The 17,819-nt window shown below is 38.2% G+C and overlaps 1 protein-coding gene across 1 annotated transcript; it reads right to left on the bottom strand.

The window, feature by feature from the left end:
• Positions 1-855: 855 nt before the first annotated feature.
• Positions 856-17,127, bottom strand: LOC126355597 (uncharacterized; the record flags this gene model as incomplete). The annotated part of the gene is made up of 7 exons (XM_050005960.1): positions 856-1,758; positions 3,356-3,684; positions 4,921-5,257; positions 5,668-5,919; positions 6,113-6,289; positions 6,709-6,798; positions 16,993-17,127. Coding segments are annotated over 7 exons (1,566 nt in total), but the record flags the coding sequence as incomplete, so codon positions are not given.
• Positions 17,128-17,819: the final 692 nt, after the last annotated feature.

Here is a 17,819-nt window from a genome sequence, read left to right as displayed (position 1 = left end):
GTGGACCCCATAAAAAAGTCAATTGTCAGACTAAAGTATAAAATGCACACAGATGAAGATTCTACCAACTAAGAAAACAGTCACAGAACTGCCCAAGGTTTAGTGTTAGGACAGTTCAAGAAGACTGGATGTACAGCAAATAAGCTTCAGATGTGTTTGAAATCCAAAGTTCACAGTGCAAACCATTCAAAACTGTAAGCTGTTCAAGATCAATGGAGAGATGTATGAGGATAGAAAAAAGAACAAAAAATGTATTAGGGAATATTTTGGAACAGAAGACAGAATTAATTCCAAGGAATTGTAAATTCCAAGAGCTAAGAATAGTTAAAGGTGACGACCTACTGAAATGTGGTTGGATGAAACCATAAAACATGCAGCAGTACCGTGGATGTAACTGAAGGCAGTAATGCATGGGGAAACCGATGCTTTATCCAGCAATGACTGATTGGTGATTGAACATCACAAATTTTACCGGGGTGGGGGTGTAGGGGGTGGGAGGGGGCAGGTTAATGGGAGAGTTTTAATGAGAGCTCTGTTGCTTGTAATCAAGCCTCTAGTGATGCATCTACCAAGAGTTCTGTTCCTTTAAGTCCTTCCATACTTTCAGCCAGCAATTTATAAGAGCATACAATGGTATCTATGTAGATTGATCCATTAATTGTGACTGCACCAGTCTACCAGATACAGTGGATTTTCCAAGCCCTGATTTTGTGCTCCTACACAGTACAAACATCTGACATGATTTAGGCGCACTGATTATTGTTCATACCTTTCACAAGGGATTTTATATGATGTCAAGCAATGACAGAAAGCAGGAAGCAGGAAGTATAATACCAAAGAAACTTAGAAATCAACTTTGCTTTTATCCAACTTTATTTGTACAAAACAGTTATACAGATCGAAACATAAAAACATTGATTTGGGCAACATACTGTCATTAAATTAAAAGCCAATGCAACAAAACAGCTCAAAAAGTCCAATAAATGTGTAGGCCACTGAACAATAAATAAAATATTGAGCACGCACTGTTTTCAGTACAAATATTTAAGTTTCAAAACAAGACATTTATAAAGTTCCAACCAAAAATTGGAATCAACTTCAGTAAAATTCTTAAGCAGTTCTCATGCTAATACTTCCTCTTGTTACTAACACTGAAAAATACAGTAGTTTTCGTTGATAATATAGCTGATATTTTTGCTGTATTTCAAATGGAATGATTAGACTTAAAAAGATATGCCTGCAGCAACAACATTGAGAAACAACTCACACATCATCTTTCAGGTCATCATTTGGATAAATAAATATTTTAAGCAATTACATTTCAGATCATTAGCAACAGAGAAATTTATATGTCCTCTAGTTTTAACATGCATTAAATATAAAAAGATAAATAATTCCGAGATGTTGCAATTAAAAATTTATGCAGACTTATTTTATAGTGATTTAAGAATACTGATTCAAAATTTCCTGCATTGTAAAACAATCCATAATAGATAACTGTGGATGTAATCTTTACAATGGATGAAACTCTAGGTGAGTTTCTTGAATCACAAAGAGAATGTTGAGTTGTGACGATAGCCCAACATTTTCCACTTTAATTAGCTTAGCTTCAGTCTGACCAGGATCACGTCGAATAATAGCAGTCCCTGATACTCTCATAACGTGGGGCTCTGGTGCATCAGTCAAGGACAAAGACACATGACATGTCACATCCACATGAATATATTTTGTAAGTGCAGTCTTATTACCGAGCTTCACCTGAAAAAACAAAAAAGAAAAAAAAAGTTAGAACCTGAGTTAAATATATTTTCCAACATGTTTACATTTGTGCTCTAAAGCCCAAGGAAACAAAAGCGAAGTCTGCTCGACAGTCCAATTTGTGTCATCATTGCAAGTTTGAAAATAATATTAGTTAGTGATTGATATAAATGCAAATCCACATACCACAGTGAAACCAACACCTGTCTGAAGAATGTCGAAGTTTAAATTTAAAGTACCTATGTGAATTGTTGCAACCTAAACAAAGACTCCTCAGATGATTTCATAGAAATGACTAATTAAAATGGAATCTGATACTGCTTCCAGAATGAGATTTTCACCCTGCAGCGGAGTGTGCACTGATATGAAACTTCCTGGCAGATTAATACTGTGTGCCCAACCAAGACTCGAACTCGGGACCTTAGCCTTTCGCGGGAAAGTGCTCTACCATCTGAGCTACCGAAGCACGACTCACACTCGGTACTCACAGCTTTACTTCTGCCAGTATCTCGTCTCCTACCTTCCAAACTTTACAGAAGCTCTCCTGCTTGACTGCTGGCACGCAGGCCTTCTGTATGTGAAGTATTCCAGGACTGTCATTGCACCACTTTCACGTAGTGCCCAAGTCACGGGACAAGTGTGAATAAGTCAACAATAATTCTACAACTAAGACAAAGGTAACGACGCCTGTGAATGAATGTTTACAGCAGGATGCTTGTTTTAACAATTTAAAGTTCAGTATTTAAATTATAGAAGTTAATGAACAATTTTTTTTAAAGCCAACAGCAATCTTTTTAAATGCTAAGATTATGGGCTTGGAACGAGTTCATATAGGTAACAAATTTTAGATCCTGGTGATTAACTGTTGAGAATTTATGGAAATACAGAGCAACTTAACACTGGAATAATAACAGACTATCACAGTGTTTGCTTTCTAAATAAGCAGTTGTTTGTGTAATTTGTTGTGTTTTCTGAAATGGACATAGATTTTACTGTTCAGACAGTTTCGTGGACTTAACGTTAATATGTAATAGTAGAAGAGAAAAAGTACTGCTCAGGAAAATCAGTCCTTCCTTCCCACAGTCTTCACCAAGCCCTGAATATGCTGTTAAGGAGTTGTGTAAACCATCTGCTGCAGGAAATAGAGGAGCGTTATCTCGCAAAAAATCTGGTAATAGAAACACAATATCTTTCCTACATTACTGTGACTGGTTAATTAATCTTTGTCAAAATACGTTCTCCTGTTTTAAGCCAAGAGCTACCTACTTTCTCAGAGAGCATTAATGTTTGCATAAAAGAAACTAATAGCAGATGTCACATAATAGCCAATTTTAACAATGAATAATAGCAAAGGCTGAAGTCATGAAGGAAATTAATGTGATGTAATACAGTTCTGTATGTCACCATATTTCATTTTTGCTGTTACGGCTATGAAACAAATAGTTACTCATTGGAAAAAGTATTCAGAATACAGAAATCATAACAAGGAAATCAGATGTGCAGATGTAAGTCTCCCAAGACATGTCAAATGAAAATATAAAAAGCAGTTTCTTTAATCAATTATAAACTGAGTCAAAAAGCCACTAGTCCAACTTACCAGCTCTTGCTTCTCCTCCTGCTGAGCTGCATCAGCTCTGAACACAGAAGCCTCCCCCACACGCTGTCCATCTGCCACAACAGCAAACCTCATACCCGTATGCACAGCTCTTGGCTCAAAACCCACACCATCTGGATGAGAATCACTCCAGAAATAGTTTGCTGGTTCATTGAGGTTGTCAGGATCAGGTGCAAATGTTATTCTCTTACCATATCCCATGCCTATATTAAGCAAGCGCAGGGCACGTCCACCGAACAAGTGCCTCTTGCTGCCTGCTGGGCGTACACGGTAACAGAATCCAGGTGCAATACGTGGGTCAACGTATGTACCTACGAACAAAAATTAAATGAAATTTCTTCTGTAGCTTTAACATAGTACAGAAACAAGGTCTCTCTCTCTCTCTCTCTCTCTCTCTCTCTCTCTCTCTCTCTCTCTCTCTCTCATCTAAATTACTGCTGAAGTATAGTCAAAGCATCCTTTGGTAACTATAGCCTCAATACCAAGTGGCACAAGACAAACAGTAGAATTTGATTGACAACTAATTATCTGCATATATCTTATTTGAAGTTTAATTTCACAGTTCCACCTGAATTTCATTTTAAGTAAAACCTGTACACTGAAAACATTAATCAAAGCAATATCAAAAAATCTATGAGGAAGAAGAATAAGAACCAATCTATTTCTTATAGCTAACTAGTTTTTTAAATATGTTGATGAAGGTGAATGTTTTACGATAGTTAACAGTGTGATGCCGATAGAAATTTTTGTTGTTATAATTGCTGACTTATACATAGTTTTTCATGTCTTAGGTCAGCTTCTTCAATGACAAATGATGGAAAATCATATTCAAGATCTTTTCTAGCCACCAAAGTTTACCAGGCTACTGTGATGTGGACTTTACATCCAATATGCCCCAACATCAAACAAATGATGGCTTCTGCTACATTACATTCATTTGTGCCAACAATGATGTACTCAGACCTAATTGATTAGTGTTCACTTAAAAACCTCATTTCTGCTGTAGTGAGGACCACGCATGTGTTGCACACTACAGAATTAAACATGTAGCAAAATTCAGTATCCAGTATCAGTACTTGGCTAATGCCTGCTACTATGGTCTAGGATATCATTGGGTGCTATGCAGTAATACAGCCAATGCAGGATACTTTGTTTGAATTGTGGTGCATACAAAAAAAACACTGGTTGCTATGGTCAATTTCAAAAGTCTATAACATGAGTTCTTATTTGTGCTTTAGAAGAGCAAATGCAACACAAAAATTTATTTTTATTGATCTGAGTGCCTTAGGGCAGATTTGCACATTATCAGGATTTACTTGTATTTAGTCTCAGCATTTGATCTCAAATCTGATTGAAAAAGAAGTCTTACAGTACCTCCAGTTTTTGAAATTAAGGCATGCACAGTTATTTCCCACAGACACACTTCATGACAATGGATGAATAATGAAGAATCATGCCTTATTTTTCTCAAACCACTTTACAAACTATTATACACAGCTACATTTGCCTTACCACCAAAACTACTACTGAATTAATGACATGCTCACCTACTACAGGGAGTTCATAAGCCTCAAGTCCTGTGACAGTGTAGGCAGTAGGAATGTCATCACAGCGTACAGTGATGCACCTCAGTCTTTCATCCACTCCTGGCTCCAATGTGAAACCACGTTTGTGGTGACTGCCAACACGCACATCAGTAAGGCGAACCACATTGGCAGCTGCTGCACCTCGTGATCTTGTTACTACTGCCAGACCATCCACAGGCACTACCGGTGGAGCTTGACCATCATCAAACCATTCTGCCTTGCACAAAGCACGTACACGGATGGTCTTCTCTACTACACCATCATCAAGAACAGTATGTCTTACTTCTTCTTGTGGTTTCTGAAACACAATTCGAGATACATTTTTAGCACATATTTCGAGATGCTTTCCAAATCTATACACATATGTTAATGAACTGTATTGAACTTTCTTCAAAGACATTTTTGCTAAACCAGAAGTCATACCTTAATGAATTATATCTTTATATTATTGTTGGCGAATCTATGTTGTATAAGATTAAATGAAATCCAGTGAAATTAATATAAACTGGTTAAGGAATTTCTGCAAAGTTGCCCTTCCACTAACAGTGAGTCCATAAGTGATTGCACTTGATTTACCAGGGCAATTTAAATTTCACCAATTACTGTAAGCGAAATGCTTTTAAGCTAAGAAAATTTTTAACAAACTTCTGAAAAATACTTTGCTTCAAACACAGAATGAAATTGGTTAAATCCTTGACTAAGAATTACCTGACACTGTAGAACTTCAAGTGAAGCAATTGGAAGATGGTTGGCATCATGCAAGGTGAATTTGTCTCCAGCAGACACTGCTTCTATTTCAAAAGCAAATCCCTCAGGGTTTGAATCAGCCCAGAAGTAATTAGAGTTTTCATTGAGATTATTTTCATCAGCTTGGAAAGTTAATCTTCGTGAATAGCCTCGGCCAATGCTTTCCAACACAAGTGCTCTACCCCCGAACAGATACTTTTGCCTTCTAGTGCTCTGCAAAGATATTTACAACATTTTCAAAAAAGGTTCAGTTCTAGATACAAAGAAATGTACAAGACTTTGGCAGAAGTGAGTGAGATTCACTGAATTTAATATTATTCCAGAAGTCTCTGGAATATTTAGAGCATTTGTTTGGCACATTTGAAACATTTGTTAAAATTACAATGTCTTTTTTTTGTATTTGTACCTGGGATGAAAGAGGATGGACTCTGTATCGGAATCCTGGCACTATACGAGGATCTACCCATACGCCCACAGCTGGAATCTCATGTGGTTTGAGAGCAGGTATAACGTAGCGAGCTGGAATGTCTCGTAGAATTGCGCCATCCAGATAGAGCGACTGACTCTTTTCAATATATGCATCCTGAAACAATCAACATTTTTGTAGCTAGGCTGGAGAATACTGCCAACACGAACTTCAATTATTAAATTAGACATGCATTAAATTAGTATTTATAAATGAACACCTAAGCTATGTGCATTACTGAATGGTCAACATGAGAGATAATTTCAGCTGTTTTTTTTCTGAAAGATCTTATCAAGCTCAAAACTTGTTGAGAGGAAACCAGAGTGAAACTAGCAATTACACGCAAAGGCACTTGTAGGACGTTGGAGAAACCTTACAAGGCTGTCTGCAGAGTTAATTGTGGAGGATCACAATACTCCCTAACCCTGGGTACCAGCAAGAAATAAATAGCATTTATTTCAGTACTTCCATTACAGAAATACAAGATTAAACAACATTTTGAAATATACTTACATAACAACTTGATTGATTCTTACCTTTCCCTGACAAATTTCACACAACTGAGGAGCAGCATGAACAGGTTGTGGGCTGCAACAGCGTGGCTTCACTGGCAGTTCATCTTCAGCCTGTAAAAGTTTTACGGCTCACTTTTGTGTTTGCATGCATTGGATGAAGCTGAATAGCCTTAACATTACAGTACCCACAGAAAGTTGCTAAACTGTTATTTATTACTACAAGATAACAGACATTTCCCAATAGTGGACATTATAAAATTCCCCTGCAAAATAACATTAGCATTTATGGTAAAACTCTTCTGAACAGTGGACATTCTTAATAGTGGACACAGACATTGCAATATATACCCCAACAGCAATTAGAGCTTGCATATAATGGGCAGTGTGAAAGAAAATGATGGTTGCAAACTAATAGGTGATAATCATTATGATGCATCTAAAGATTTTTGGAAATTAAAAATGCCTACTGTTCCTGCATGAAAAGGATGATATCATCAGAGCCTACAAAAATGAAAAGCTCAGTGTTAAGAGATATGGCCCTGATGTTTGCTGTTGGAAAACACACACATCAGTAACATTTTAAAAAACAATTAGGACATTGTGAAATTTTGTACTGGAAATGATAATCTTACCAACACACTGGGCTTAAAAGTTCGCAATTTGAGTTTTGAATGGTTGTGTCATACTCACAGCATTAACTTGCTAGTTAATGGGCCACTGATCCACAGAAAAGTACTCTCAATTACGATGGAGTTAGGACTTAATGACTTTAAAGCATCTGTACCTTGTCATGACAGACTTAGGACTAACATAGCATACCTTTTGTAAGTGTGTTTGTGGTGAATCCAATTCAGTGGACAAAAACATGTCAGAGTTGCTAAAAATGGGTAGCAGGAATTTGTGAGGTTTTTAAGAAAGAAAGATCTAAACTGTCACAAGACTGGTCTTTTCTTCAGAACTCTTCCAAGTAAAGCAGTGCCATTCAAAGATGAAAACTATCCAGGAGACAAAATTTCAAAAGAACGACTCACTTCTACTCTGTGTTAATGTAACAAACTCGAAAAGCCTTTACTTATTAGAAAGGCTGTGAAGCGTAAATGTTTCAAGGGTATTGATTTGAATAAAATGGACAGGGTGTGGTATGCTAGTAAACAATCTTCGATGATGAGAGCAGTAACAATGAATAGCTACTGGCATTTAACATGGAAGAATGGTAAGACTAAGGAGGAAAGTGATTCTGTTTATGGATAACACCGATTCTCATAGTAAGCCAGCATTATAAAAGGTGAAAGTAATCGTTTTGAAGCCAAATTCAGCTTCACATTGCCAACCACTGGATAAGGGGATATTCGTATTTTCAATAGTGTTCAACAGGCAAAAGGTGTCAAGACACATTTTGCCTTGAATGGACAATGTCGATCTGGATACAAACACTCAAAATCTGTCAGTGTATTGGATGCACTTCGATGGATTTCTTCTGCCTCGAAACAAGTAACATCCACTACAATCCGCAATGGTTTAAAGAAGGCAGCATTCATTTTTATGATTGTGCTTTATCAATTGATGATGGTGTCAAGGAAACATGAGCATCAACTTCAGACTTTAATAGAGGAATTTGATGGATCTGAGGGATGCGATATTATCGATGCGGGACTGTTCACAGGAAGTACACTAACTAGCATAAACGAACTCTTACAAGTGATTCATCAATGTCAAGAATGGGGAGAAGAATGCAGAGGATGTAGCTGAACTGCACTTTGATCCACTTTCAAGTAAACAGGTAGCTGAAGAGGTAGGAAAATTTTGGTGAGATGTGATGAAGAGGGAATGAGTTTAATGTTAGCAGTTGAAACATATTGAGAAGACAAGTATAAATGCCACTGTCTCAGAAAAGAATAAATGATAACTTCAAACCAATGTCCCAGAATGCATGAGAAATTTGCCTGAATTATACTAGTGTAAGTGGGCTTGTTAATGTAGTACTGAGCTTCAATAAAGATACATTTTTACTAATTTACCTATGTAGTATAATATAATATAATACTTCTCTATATTCAGTAAAAGACACTATTTAAATGAAACCCTATAGATGTCCACTGTTCGCAAGAATTACTACATTGTAATTATCATTTATTCCAACAAAGATCCAAAAGCACTTAATGAATTTTTTTCACTGTCAGTAACTATAAAACTGTAAACCATCATTTTTTTAATTTCAGCTCTATTCCAGTATGTTTGTTGTGCCTCTTTCCTATACATCCATTATCCTAACCTTATTAATAATGAACACAGAACAGGACTGTATGTGACACACAATTATGCCATTCTTTGATGTGCAACTTTCACGGTAGCTGTTTTTAAAAAAAAAAAAAAAAAAAAAAAAAAAAAAAAAAAAAAAAAAAAAAAAAAAAAAAAGACATTCCACAGGTTTCATAGATTGAACATACTCTATTAAAATATTTCTGTAATTTGGTAGCAATATTAACGCACAAAAAGTGGGTTCACCCAAAGTCTACTTACTACATTACACACTGATTCAAATCGGTTTCATAGGTACACAAGAAACAAGTTTCTGGAATTAAGAAATGTCAGAACTTCATTTAAATCGCTGTACTTTACTAAGTGTTTATAATAGTCAGCTGAGAGTCTACAATCACTCCATATCGTACAATTTGTCATGGACACTCCATTTCAGTATTACTAAGTGTTCTCATTTCTTTAAGAAGAACCAATAATCTCAAAATAAAACTTAGCAATAAGTGCACTGTAACTGAAGTTGAAAAAAAATAATTGGTACATGTCGGCCAAATAACATTACCCATTCACATTTCACAGAAAAGTTGTGCTGATATGGATGTCTAACTCTGCCAATTATGCTGAGCCTCGATTCCTGAATCTGTTTCATAGAGAAACTTGTAGCAAAATATTCAGAAGATATAAAATTACAGCGTCAGAACAATCAGCAACACAAGCTTTCAGAAGAAATTAAAATAAAAAATTAATATTACTGTTTGACTTCGGGCATACGTCTATTTATTTGATGATATGTTTCTGTTCTTCATATGTTACTCTTCCCATTTCATTCTTTTACATAGCAGTCTACTCTAAATTACACAGTATGTCCCTGTACTGCTCATAGTGCCGTGTTAACTTTACAACATGCCGTATTTGAATTTTAGATGTAACGCTTTTTTTTTTTTTTAACAGAAATTAAAACCAGTGATACATATCTGTACACGAGATTTTGTACACTTAGAAATGGAATATACCAGAAAGGGTCATTGTTATTCGCTGCATGTAATACAGCAGTGCATCATCTACTTAATAGTGGGGGTGTTTAATGTGATATAGCCTCCCCTCCATGTTTCAAGGGGTCAAAAATCGGATGCATGTCGCCTACCGAACACTGAAATGTCTGGCGTTCTAACGGTGCTATTCATAACATGAGACATACCAGCGTGGTTGTCTGGGGTTTCCGGCGTAACGGTTAAGTGTCCACACTGGTCACTAGTAATAAAAGTTGCGCTCGTGATGCCAAATATAATCCTATGTACGGTTGCCGCTTCAATATGCGTGCAGAGTCTCAGCGACGCTTTCAGAATGTTAAAACAAACCAATCGCCAGAACATGTTTTCTGTCTCATTCCCGAACAGCTTGAGTCGCCGTAAACGAGCTAATTACATCTGCAATAGACCTACATTACTTAATGCCAACTGCTAATTACTAAATTTATTCTCATCAAATGCCTGGCCCTGGCAAATAAATACCTTCAGCACCTCTTAATATAGTAGAAATATAGCATAATGTCTAGCTGAGTAACATACTCTGCTCTTGCATTAAACGGATCACTATATAACAAACGGCGAACCGTCAAACGATGTCTTTTACCACATATAAGTATAAAGCACATTAACATGTCCTTTATCAGAACTCTCTTACGCTCTCTCAAGAAGGGTAATAAATGCTCTCTCATGAAGGTTAATAAATGCCTGTTAGCTTGTCTTCACTAAGACAATTACTAACGTGGCAGTTATGGGAACTTGAGCAATAACTATTAGGCGAACTGTGTTCTTTTCCATCTTCCTTAGCAACCTGCTTATTGCAAAATGGAGACTATCAGGTTTCTCCCCTGCGCCGACTTATAGGTAGCTTCTCACCAGCAATTGTGATTTGTCGCACTCCAATAGCGATTACGGACCAGCGTGGAGCTACAAGTTGAACTACTGTTAATTTCGATCCAAAGCGACAGGATGCGACGCATGAACTCAGCAGTATTTTGTGTTCCTTTCTTTTGTCTCTCTCAGAACTACTGGCATCTCTCTCTATGAAATGCTCTGAGCTGAGTTAATTTTCGTGTTCTTTACAAGCATAACAGGAACTTACGGCTTTTATGGAAGTCATTTTGACTCTTGAGTTAAAAGTCACACTAGCAATTTTCACAATGTTTAAACGGGGGATCATTGGCACTGGTTGCAATATAGTTATTTACGTTTCTTTGTTATAGTCCAGTATGTAAAGTTTCCGCGGTTTGATCTAGCCAGTTCGCTTTCTGTTTTACTTTGTCTTGGTTTCCGATAACGGTACCGTCCACCAGTACAGGGCTGATAACGGAAGCAAATAAAAGGAATGTTAATTTTCCTTTACTAGAGCAGGAGAAGAAATGGGTACTTTGTGTGCGGCAAATACGTAAAGAGTATCAATATTCGCCGGAATATTGTGCGACTCACTCATTATTTAATATCTCACGACGGTGAATCGATTAAGTATGGATTAAGGTCAACCACAGAAAATAATCGCCAACTAGCTGAGTAAACTCAGCATCCAAAATTTACAGCGAGTGAATGAGTTTTCAGTAAGTCTCTCGCCCACAGACGTTCTGCATCTAATGGCCTCAACGACTTCCACTTCCACATTACAATCTGACTTCCTATGGGAAGTTTATGCGTTCTGCTGCCAAATTATCAGTTTTCTGGAATCTTAATCCGAACCACCAACCGGCCTGTTCTCCGAAAATTTCAGAGGTACTTTAATCGTGTTACATGTAGTACATCACACCATTGGTTTAACTTTTACGGAATTTTTATACCACCACTTTGCAAATGCTTTGTCAGTTACCGTAATCAATAGTGCCATATTCAATATGTACAGCATAGAAAATGTAGGCAGTTTTAGGCCGGCGTTAGAGATAAAAGCTTCATTCTGCTGCATTAGTCTCAAATTTTGAATGTTGCAGCCATGTTGCGTAGTCTGCTTAATTTCACCAACTTTCATTTAATCTGTGAATTGTGATAATTATGCCGTGTTGCTTCCTTGCTGCTTATGGATTTGTCGTCTCAGCCGATCCCCTGCTTTAGTCAATTTAAGCAATATTTCCTTGTCGCCCATGTTTTATTTTCGTACAAGTCTACATTCCAGGCAAAACTTTTAGTACAGACTTCCTAGGCCTTAATTTACATTAGATATTACAATCTCTTGTTTAGAAATGTTTTTCTTGCTACAGCAAGTCTGCATATATTTCCGTAGTTGTGTCATCGTCAGTCGCTCCCCAAAGAGCAAAAGTCGTCTACTACTTTCCGCGTCTTATTTTATTAAATCGTTTTCAGCATCACTGGATGTAATTCCACTACATTCCCTTGCTGGTCATTTCCTTTGGTCAATTCTATCTATAAACGAAGTGAATTATTAATGTCATTAATTACATTTACTTCTAGCAACAAATGTTGACTAAGACATGTGACGCTGGCAAGGTCGCACTTTTTTGCAGGTAGTTTCTGTACTGTTCTGCTTATCGAATATTCCAAAGTAATAGTGCGAAACGATCGGTATTAAAAACATTTTAGAAACAAAATTCGTTGAAGTATAAGCACTAGACTACGCAATGTCTTTGGAATGTCCGATGTAACCAGCTGATGGAAACAATTCATGCTTAAAGATGCAGTGTTATATATTGCAGCACCGAGAAGGCCTCCATAACGCAGTCGAGTATATTACGCAAGGAGGGACGTTGGCCAAGTATCTTGCCAGCAATCAGTTCGGATGTGTCGCACGTTTTACAGGCGCCAATTATATTTAGGAGAATTTTGACACATCAGTTAACCGGCGCCAACAAAAACAGAACGTCTTCCCAGTTTTAAGCGTGGTTTCCACATGGAAAGATTAAAGATGACTTAGGATTAGTGACAGAAAGCTAGCTCGCTGAACTAAGTATATCTCACTGGCGCCAAGCAGCTGGCGCTTGCCTAACAATCTCGAGGTTTCGTACAACAAGACCTGAATCTGTCTAATAAAACAACCCAACTTGTTAACTGATGGCTATGCAGGATGGCAGTACAAATACTATCTACACTCGTATTCGGGAGAAATTAATTGTAAGTCGGAAACCATCTGACCTCAACGACGGGAATTTCGACAATGATAACAGTATTTGTCCATACAACAGAAAAATTGGGGCAAGTCAGTTCATCTGAAGCCGTTAGCGTCTGGCTCAGAAACCTTTGTTTCCTGGTTCCAGTAATCTGAGCGAGCATGTGCAAAACGTGGTTTTAGTCTTTTGGTAGGGAAACTAGATGGCAAGAAATACATTCGGTACAATGCTGGCAAGCTCGCTCCAGGAATGCAGCCCACAATGGACAGGGCAGAGGGAGGCTGTTTTTGTGCCTATCGCCCGCCGCCACAAGGGATAACGGTCCTTACCCTGGCCGTTCCAGTCCAGGCAGTAAACCAGAATGTCCATTCTCTTGCCTGGAAAGAACTACCACTGAGGAACTATTTTTTAATTCCATATAGGCCGTACATGATGATTAGGTCGTAAGTCAGTGCATTTGGCAGTTCCGGCATTACGTTTCTAGTTACTAGGTTATAAAATGAGACAATTTAATGTACTAAAATTTCATGCAAAAAGAGCCTTTCACGACGTTACAACGTATGGATTTGAAACTTGAAAAAACTTTTAAAAATTGTATCTTTGGCTGTTGTCGCTTCACAATAGCTAACATACTTTTGCAAATTTCTGCCTTAGACTACTTTAGTGTCTTGTGAAAAACAGAAATCGTGTCGTAGTACCGCTCTCAGCAGTCTTAGAAGAAATGTGGTTTAGCTGTTTTAAGGCGAAGTGCCGTAAGTGATCTACCGCAATTTTGGCACACTTCGAGACAAAGATGCCATTGCGCTTTGCCGAACGTACAGCGATTTTAAACTGATGGCTGAAATCGCAGGAGGCAGTAATGCCATTAAGTTTCAATGCACATACGTGCAGTCTACTACTTGCTTTCTTAATCGATTATGGGAAACACCTTTTCACTGAAACAGCTACAAAGAGTAGTAATTAACGATCTTCAAAATCTCTCATTGTTCAAAGTCCCTTATCTCTGACCTAAGAATCGGCTCACTACTGTCAAAATTACAGACTAGTGAAGGTACGGGGAAAGGGGGACGGGTAATTTAGCAAGGCTTCCCAAAACAGATGTATTTATGCGTTTTTAAGCATGCGTTATAAAACATTAATGACCTGCCATTGCACAAGTATAGTAATCACACCCAAAACAAACAAAATTGTAAACAATATCTTCCAGAAAATTATTATGACGTCCTCTGCAAATGGACTCCCTACATTTTGAGAAAACATAGCATATGTAGCTCTGTACTGTAAATGACATAACACCGTTAATAAATACAGATTTTGAACGAAGTTTGTTGCTATGGCAGAACATTCAACATTTCGAGGTGAGTGCATCAACGAGAAATTGTATTGGAAGAATACGTTGAACTGATGAAACTTTTAGTTCAGTTATTCACGCTATTAGGGTTATGAAATTTTGGTGATATACATTTCAGTAAACTAGCCTACTGTACCTATTTTCATTTATTGCTTTCACATGGCATGATACTTTATGGTAATTCACCTTATAAGAGCTTTTAATCTGAATAATAGCTGGAGCCCATCCAATCACCTTGCATACATTTACTTAAGGAACTCTGGATATTCACAGTTTCTTCGCAATACATACATTCACTTATGAGACTGTTAGTAATGAACCACCCCGCTCCAAAAATAGAGATGTGCATAGCTATAACACTAGACGAAAGGATGATATCCACTATTCTGAGTTAAATCTGACTTTGGCTCAGAAAGTGATAGATTACGTTGCCACAAAAATCTTAGGCCATTTACCAAACAGCATTAAAAGTTTGGCAGATAGGCAATCAGCGTTAAAAAACAAAGTAATAGAATTTCTGAATGGCAACTCCTTCATATCTCCAAAATTCATATATTGAGTAGAATTAGTAAAAAATAAATAAAAAATTATATCTTGTAAAGAAAACTTATTTTAAACTGACACGTCCCACTTCATTACGAAATGTCGTACTCACGATCTATGGAACAAGTATTAATGTAATGTTTTTCACAAACACAAAACATTTGCAGAGATAAAGTGCAACTCGTGTAGCAACCAGAAATTGCTGCCGGTTGGGGCACTTTGAATGATAGATTAAAAGCAAGACCCGATAATTTTTGCTGTGTTCTGTTACTGAGAACCACTGTATTTTCTACCTGCTTCGTCATATCTTCGCTTGTTCAAGAGCACTATCTAATGATATTGAAGGAAACGACATGTATAGTACATAGTAAGAGGAAGGAAAGCATGCGTAGCAAGTCAATATGTATGCTGTTAAGTTTCCCGCCATCCACAAGCAAGCAGAAACCACAATTTGAGTTACGTAACAATACGTAAAGCTCAAATAACTTTGCGAAACCCGAACCCAAGGTTACACATACCGGTATGTCATTAGATAATTCGTTCGCAGTTCTATCAACAGGTGGAAGACTCGTCAGGAACTTGAAGCTGTTAAAAGGGTTATAGAACTTTGTCTCTGTGTGAGTAAAATAATTCCGCTGTGCACGTGGGCTCTGGCGTTACCCTTTATCGCCTTGGCGCCGCGTCACAAATACCGTGTGTACAATCAGCGTGAAGTATACGGAAGAAGCGTACACACGCAGACCAGATAAGCCAGCTGACACACTCCCCTCTCCTCGCGACCTTACTCATTATCGCTCAACCAGTAGTCAATGAATTCCCCCCCCCCCCCCCCCCCCCCCTGCCCCGCCACAACCGACTGAGACAGCGTACAGCCACAAGGCACGCTGTTCCAGCCAGGAAGCGGCGCTCCCGCCGTCAGAATGTTCTGGACTCTTGCGTTCCCCCACCCCTCCACGTGCACTCCATCTTCGCAGAGAAACCACTCCCGCGCTGTATGACACCTCTCCAGGAACGCGTGATTAAACGCTTAGTCTGCCTGGAATACATGCACATCGTGTCAGCTATTTCGGAGCAACTGTGCAGTCAGAACGTTTCCTAGAAGTGCGAGGACTTGCAGATACGTTGTATCTTTGCTTTCTTAGAACATCTACCCTACAACCAATAACACGATTGAGGCAGTAGTATATCTTGAACGACAACACCTACATAATTACGACGGACTGTACACTGAAAAAAACTGCATATGCCTATCCTTCATCAATGCCCTTCAATGGAAATAATATTTACGAAGTTAATATTTAATTAATTATTATTTATTAATTTAATTAAGTTAATATTTACGTTTGCTACCATACTCAAATAAAGGCAACAACAGCACTAAAAATAATGAAAAAGAATACAAAGAAATGGTAGCTGGCCACAACCGCAAAACAAGGAATAAGAAAAATAATAAATGAATCTTAGTGCTATGGTCGACAAAGAAAGGTATTACGAAAATCCCATTTGAGATCATCCTTGGCAGTGCTACTATAATTACGAAAATTAATCATGATATTTAAGGCAGTAGTCAATGTTGTAAATAGCTTCAACTAGTGACTAGCTGGAACAGTAATTACATGCGCCTTGCAAAAAGAGTTTGTTACGCAACATTTTATCTGAGACCCATATATGATGGAGTGTAATTTGGATATATTTTAAATGAGTAACGGAAGCACATAAAGAAGCTGTTGTTCGCATTACAACTTGTATTCTACGATTCTGTACCCTGCAACATTCTTCCTCAAACTTTGTAAAAAATACTTATAAAAAAATTCTCGAAGTTTACAGCAGCTACAAGTTTGCTTAGGATTAAAATCACAGTTCGATCAGAACTTAACTACTCGCGAAAAATTAAAATCCATTAATTTGATTGTTAGTAGTATAATGTCCCCCCCCCCCCCCCCCCGAAGCGGAACTGAAAAACTGACGCTACAGCTTCGTACTACGCATATTTTGGTTCGCAGATCCTCTTACAACCAACGAATTCTCAGGCAGTTTCTGCACTTACCTGCGCTGGAAGGGAAAATGTCCTCGAGCAGTTCCTCCTCAGGAGGGGGTGGGGCGGTAAGGGTTCCCCTCCGAGCCCAAAGGCGCTGCAAGCCAGGGGGTGGGGGCTGCTCTTCCACGGCTGCGGCTTCAAGCATTAGTGGCGACAGCATCTTTCACAACTCAGACGCGGAAACAACTGCAAATAGAAATTACTATTGTTTTATGGGCGAAGGTTCGATTGAAAAACGGGCACACACACGACAGAGAGAGAGAGAGAGAGAGAGAGGGGGGGGGGGGGATGGAAGGAGAAGTAATTGGTCTACATTTTTTCCAAGGTAGTCCAGATAATTCACAATATGTGCAAAATATGCAGCTGCTCTTCCGAACCGTGGACACTAGATCGCGTGTTCACCGTTTGATAAAAGCTATTTCAACTGATCACTGCAAATAATTCATAGACTATTAAACCGTTTTCCCTTCCTTCCACATTGCACTAAGAGCGAAGAATTTAATTCAATGTGTGTACACATTCAAGTCTTCAATCCTGGCAAAAATATGAAAACAGCAATTTTTACTACAAAAGCTAATGAAATCAAACATGTTCACGTGGCTGGCCCTCTTTCGGTACTGCAATTAACTACTTCTGGAGTTACGTGAAAGTGCAGAATTAGTTGCTCATACCACTGCAGTCACGTTTCCTGCTTACCGCCGGTGTGTTCGTGACAAATGCAGCGCCTAGGTGGCTGTGGGTCACTATTCGTTCCCCTGCCACGTAGCAGCCTGGAATGTGCCTCTGCCTGCCTTACCACCAGGCCAGCGGCCCCAGCGCGATCGATAACGTTGCAC

This window comes from Schistocerca gregaria, chromosome 3 (genome assembly GCF_023897955.1).
Source record: "Schistocerca gregaria isolate iqSchGreg1 chromosome 3, iqSchGreg1.2, whole genome shotgun sequence".
In the NCBI taxonomy this organism is placed as follows: domain Eukaryota; kingdom Metazoa; phylum Arthropoda; class Insecta; order Orthoptera; family Acrididae; genus Schistocerca; species Schistocerca gregaria.
Note: the sequence above shows the minus strand (reverse complement) of the source record. Positions and strands in the feature narration are given on the sequence as shown.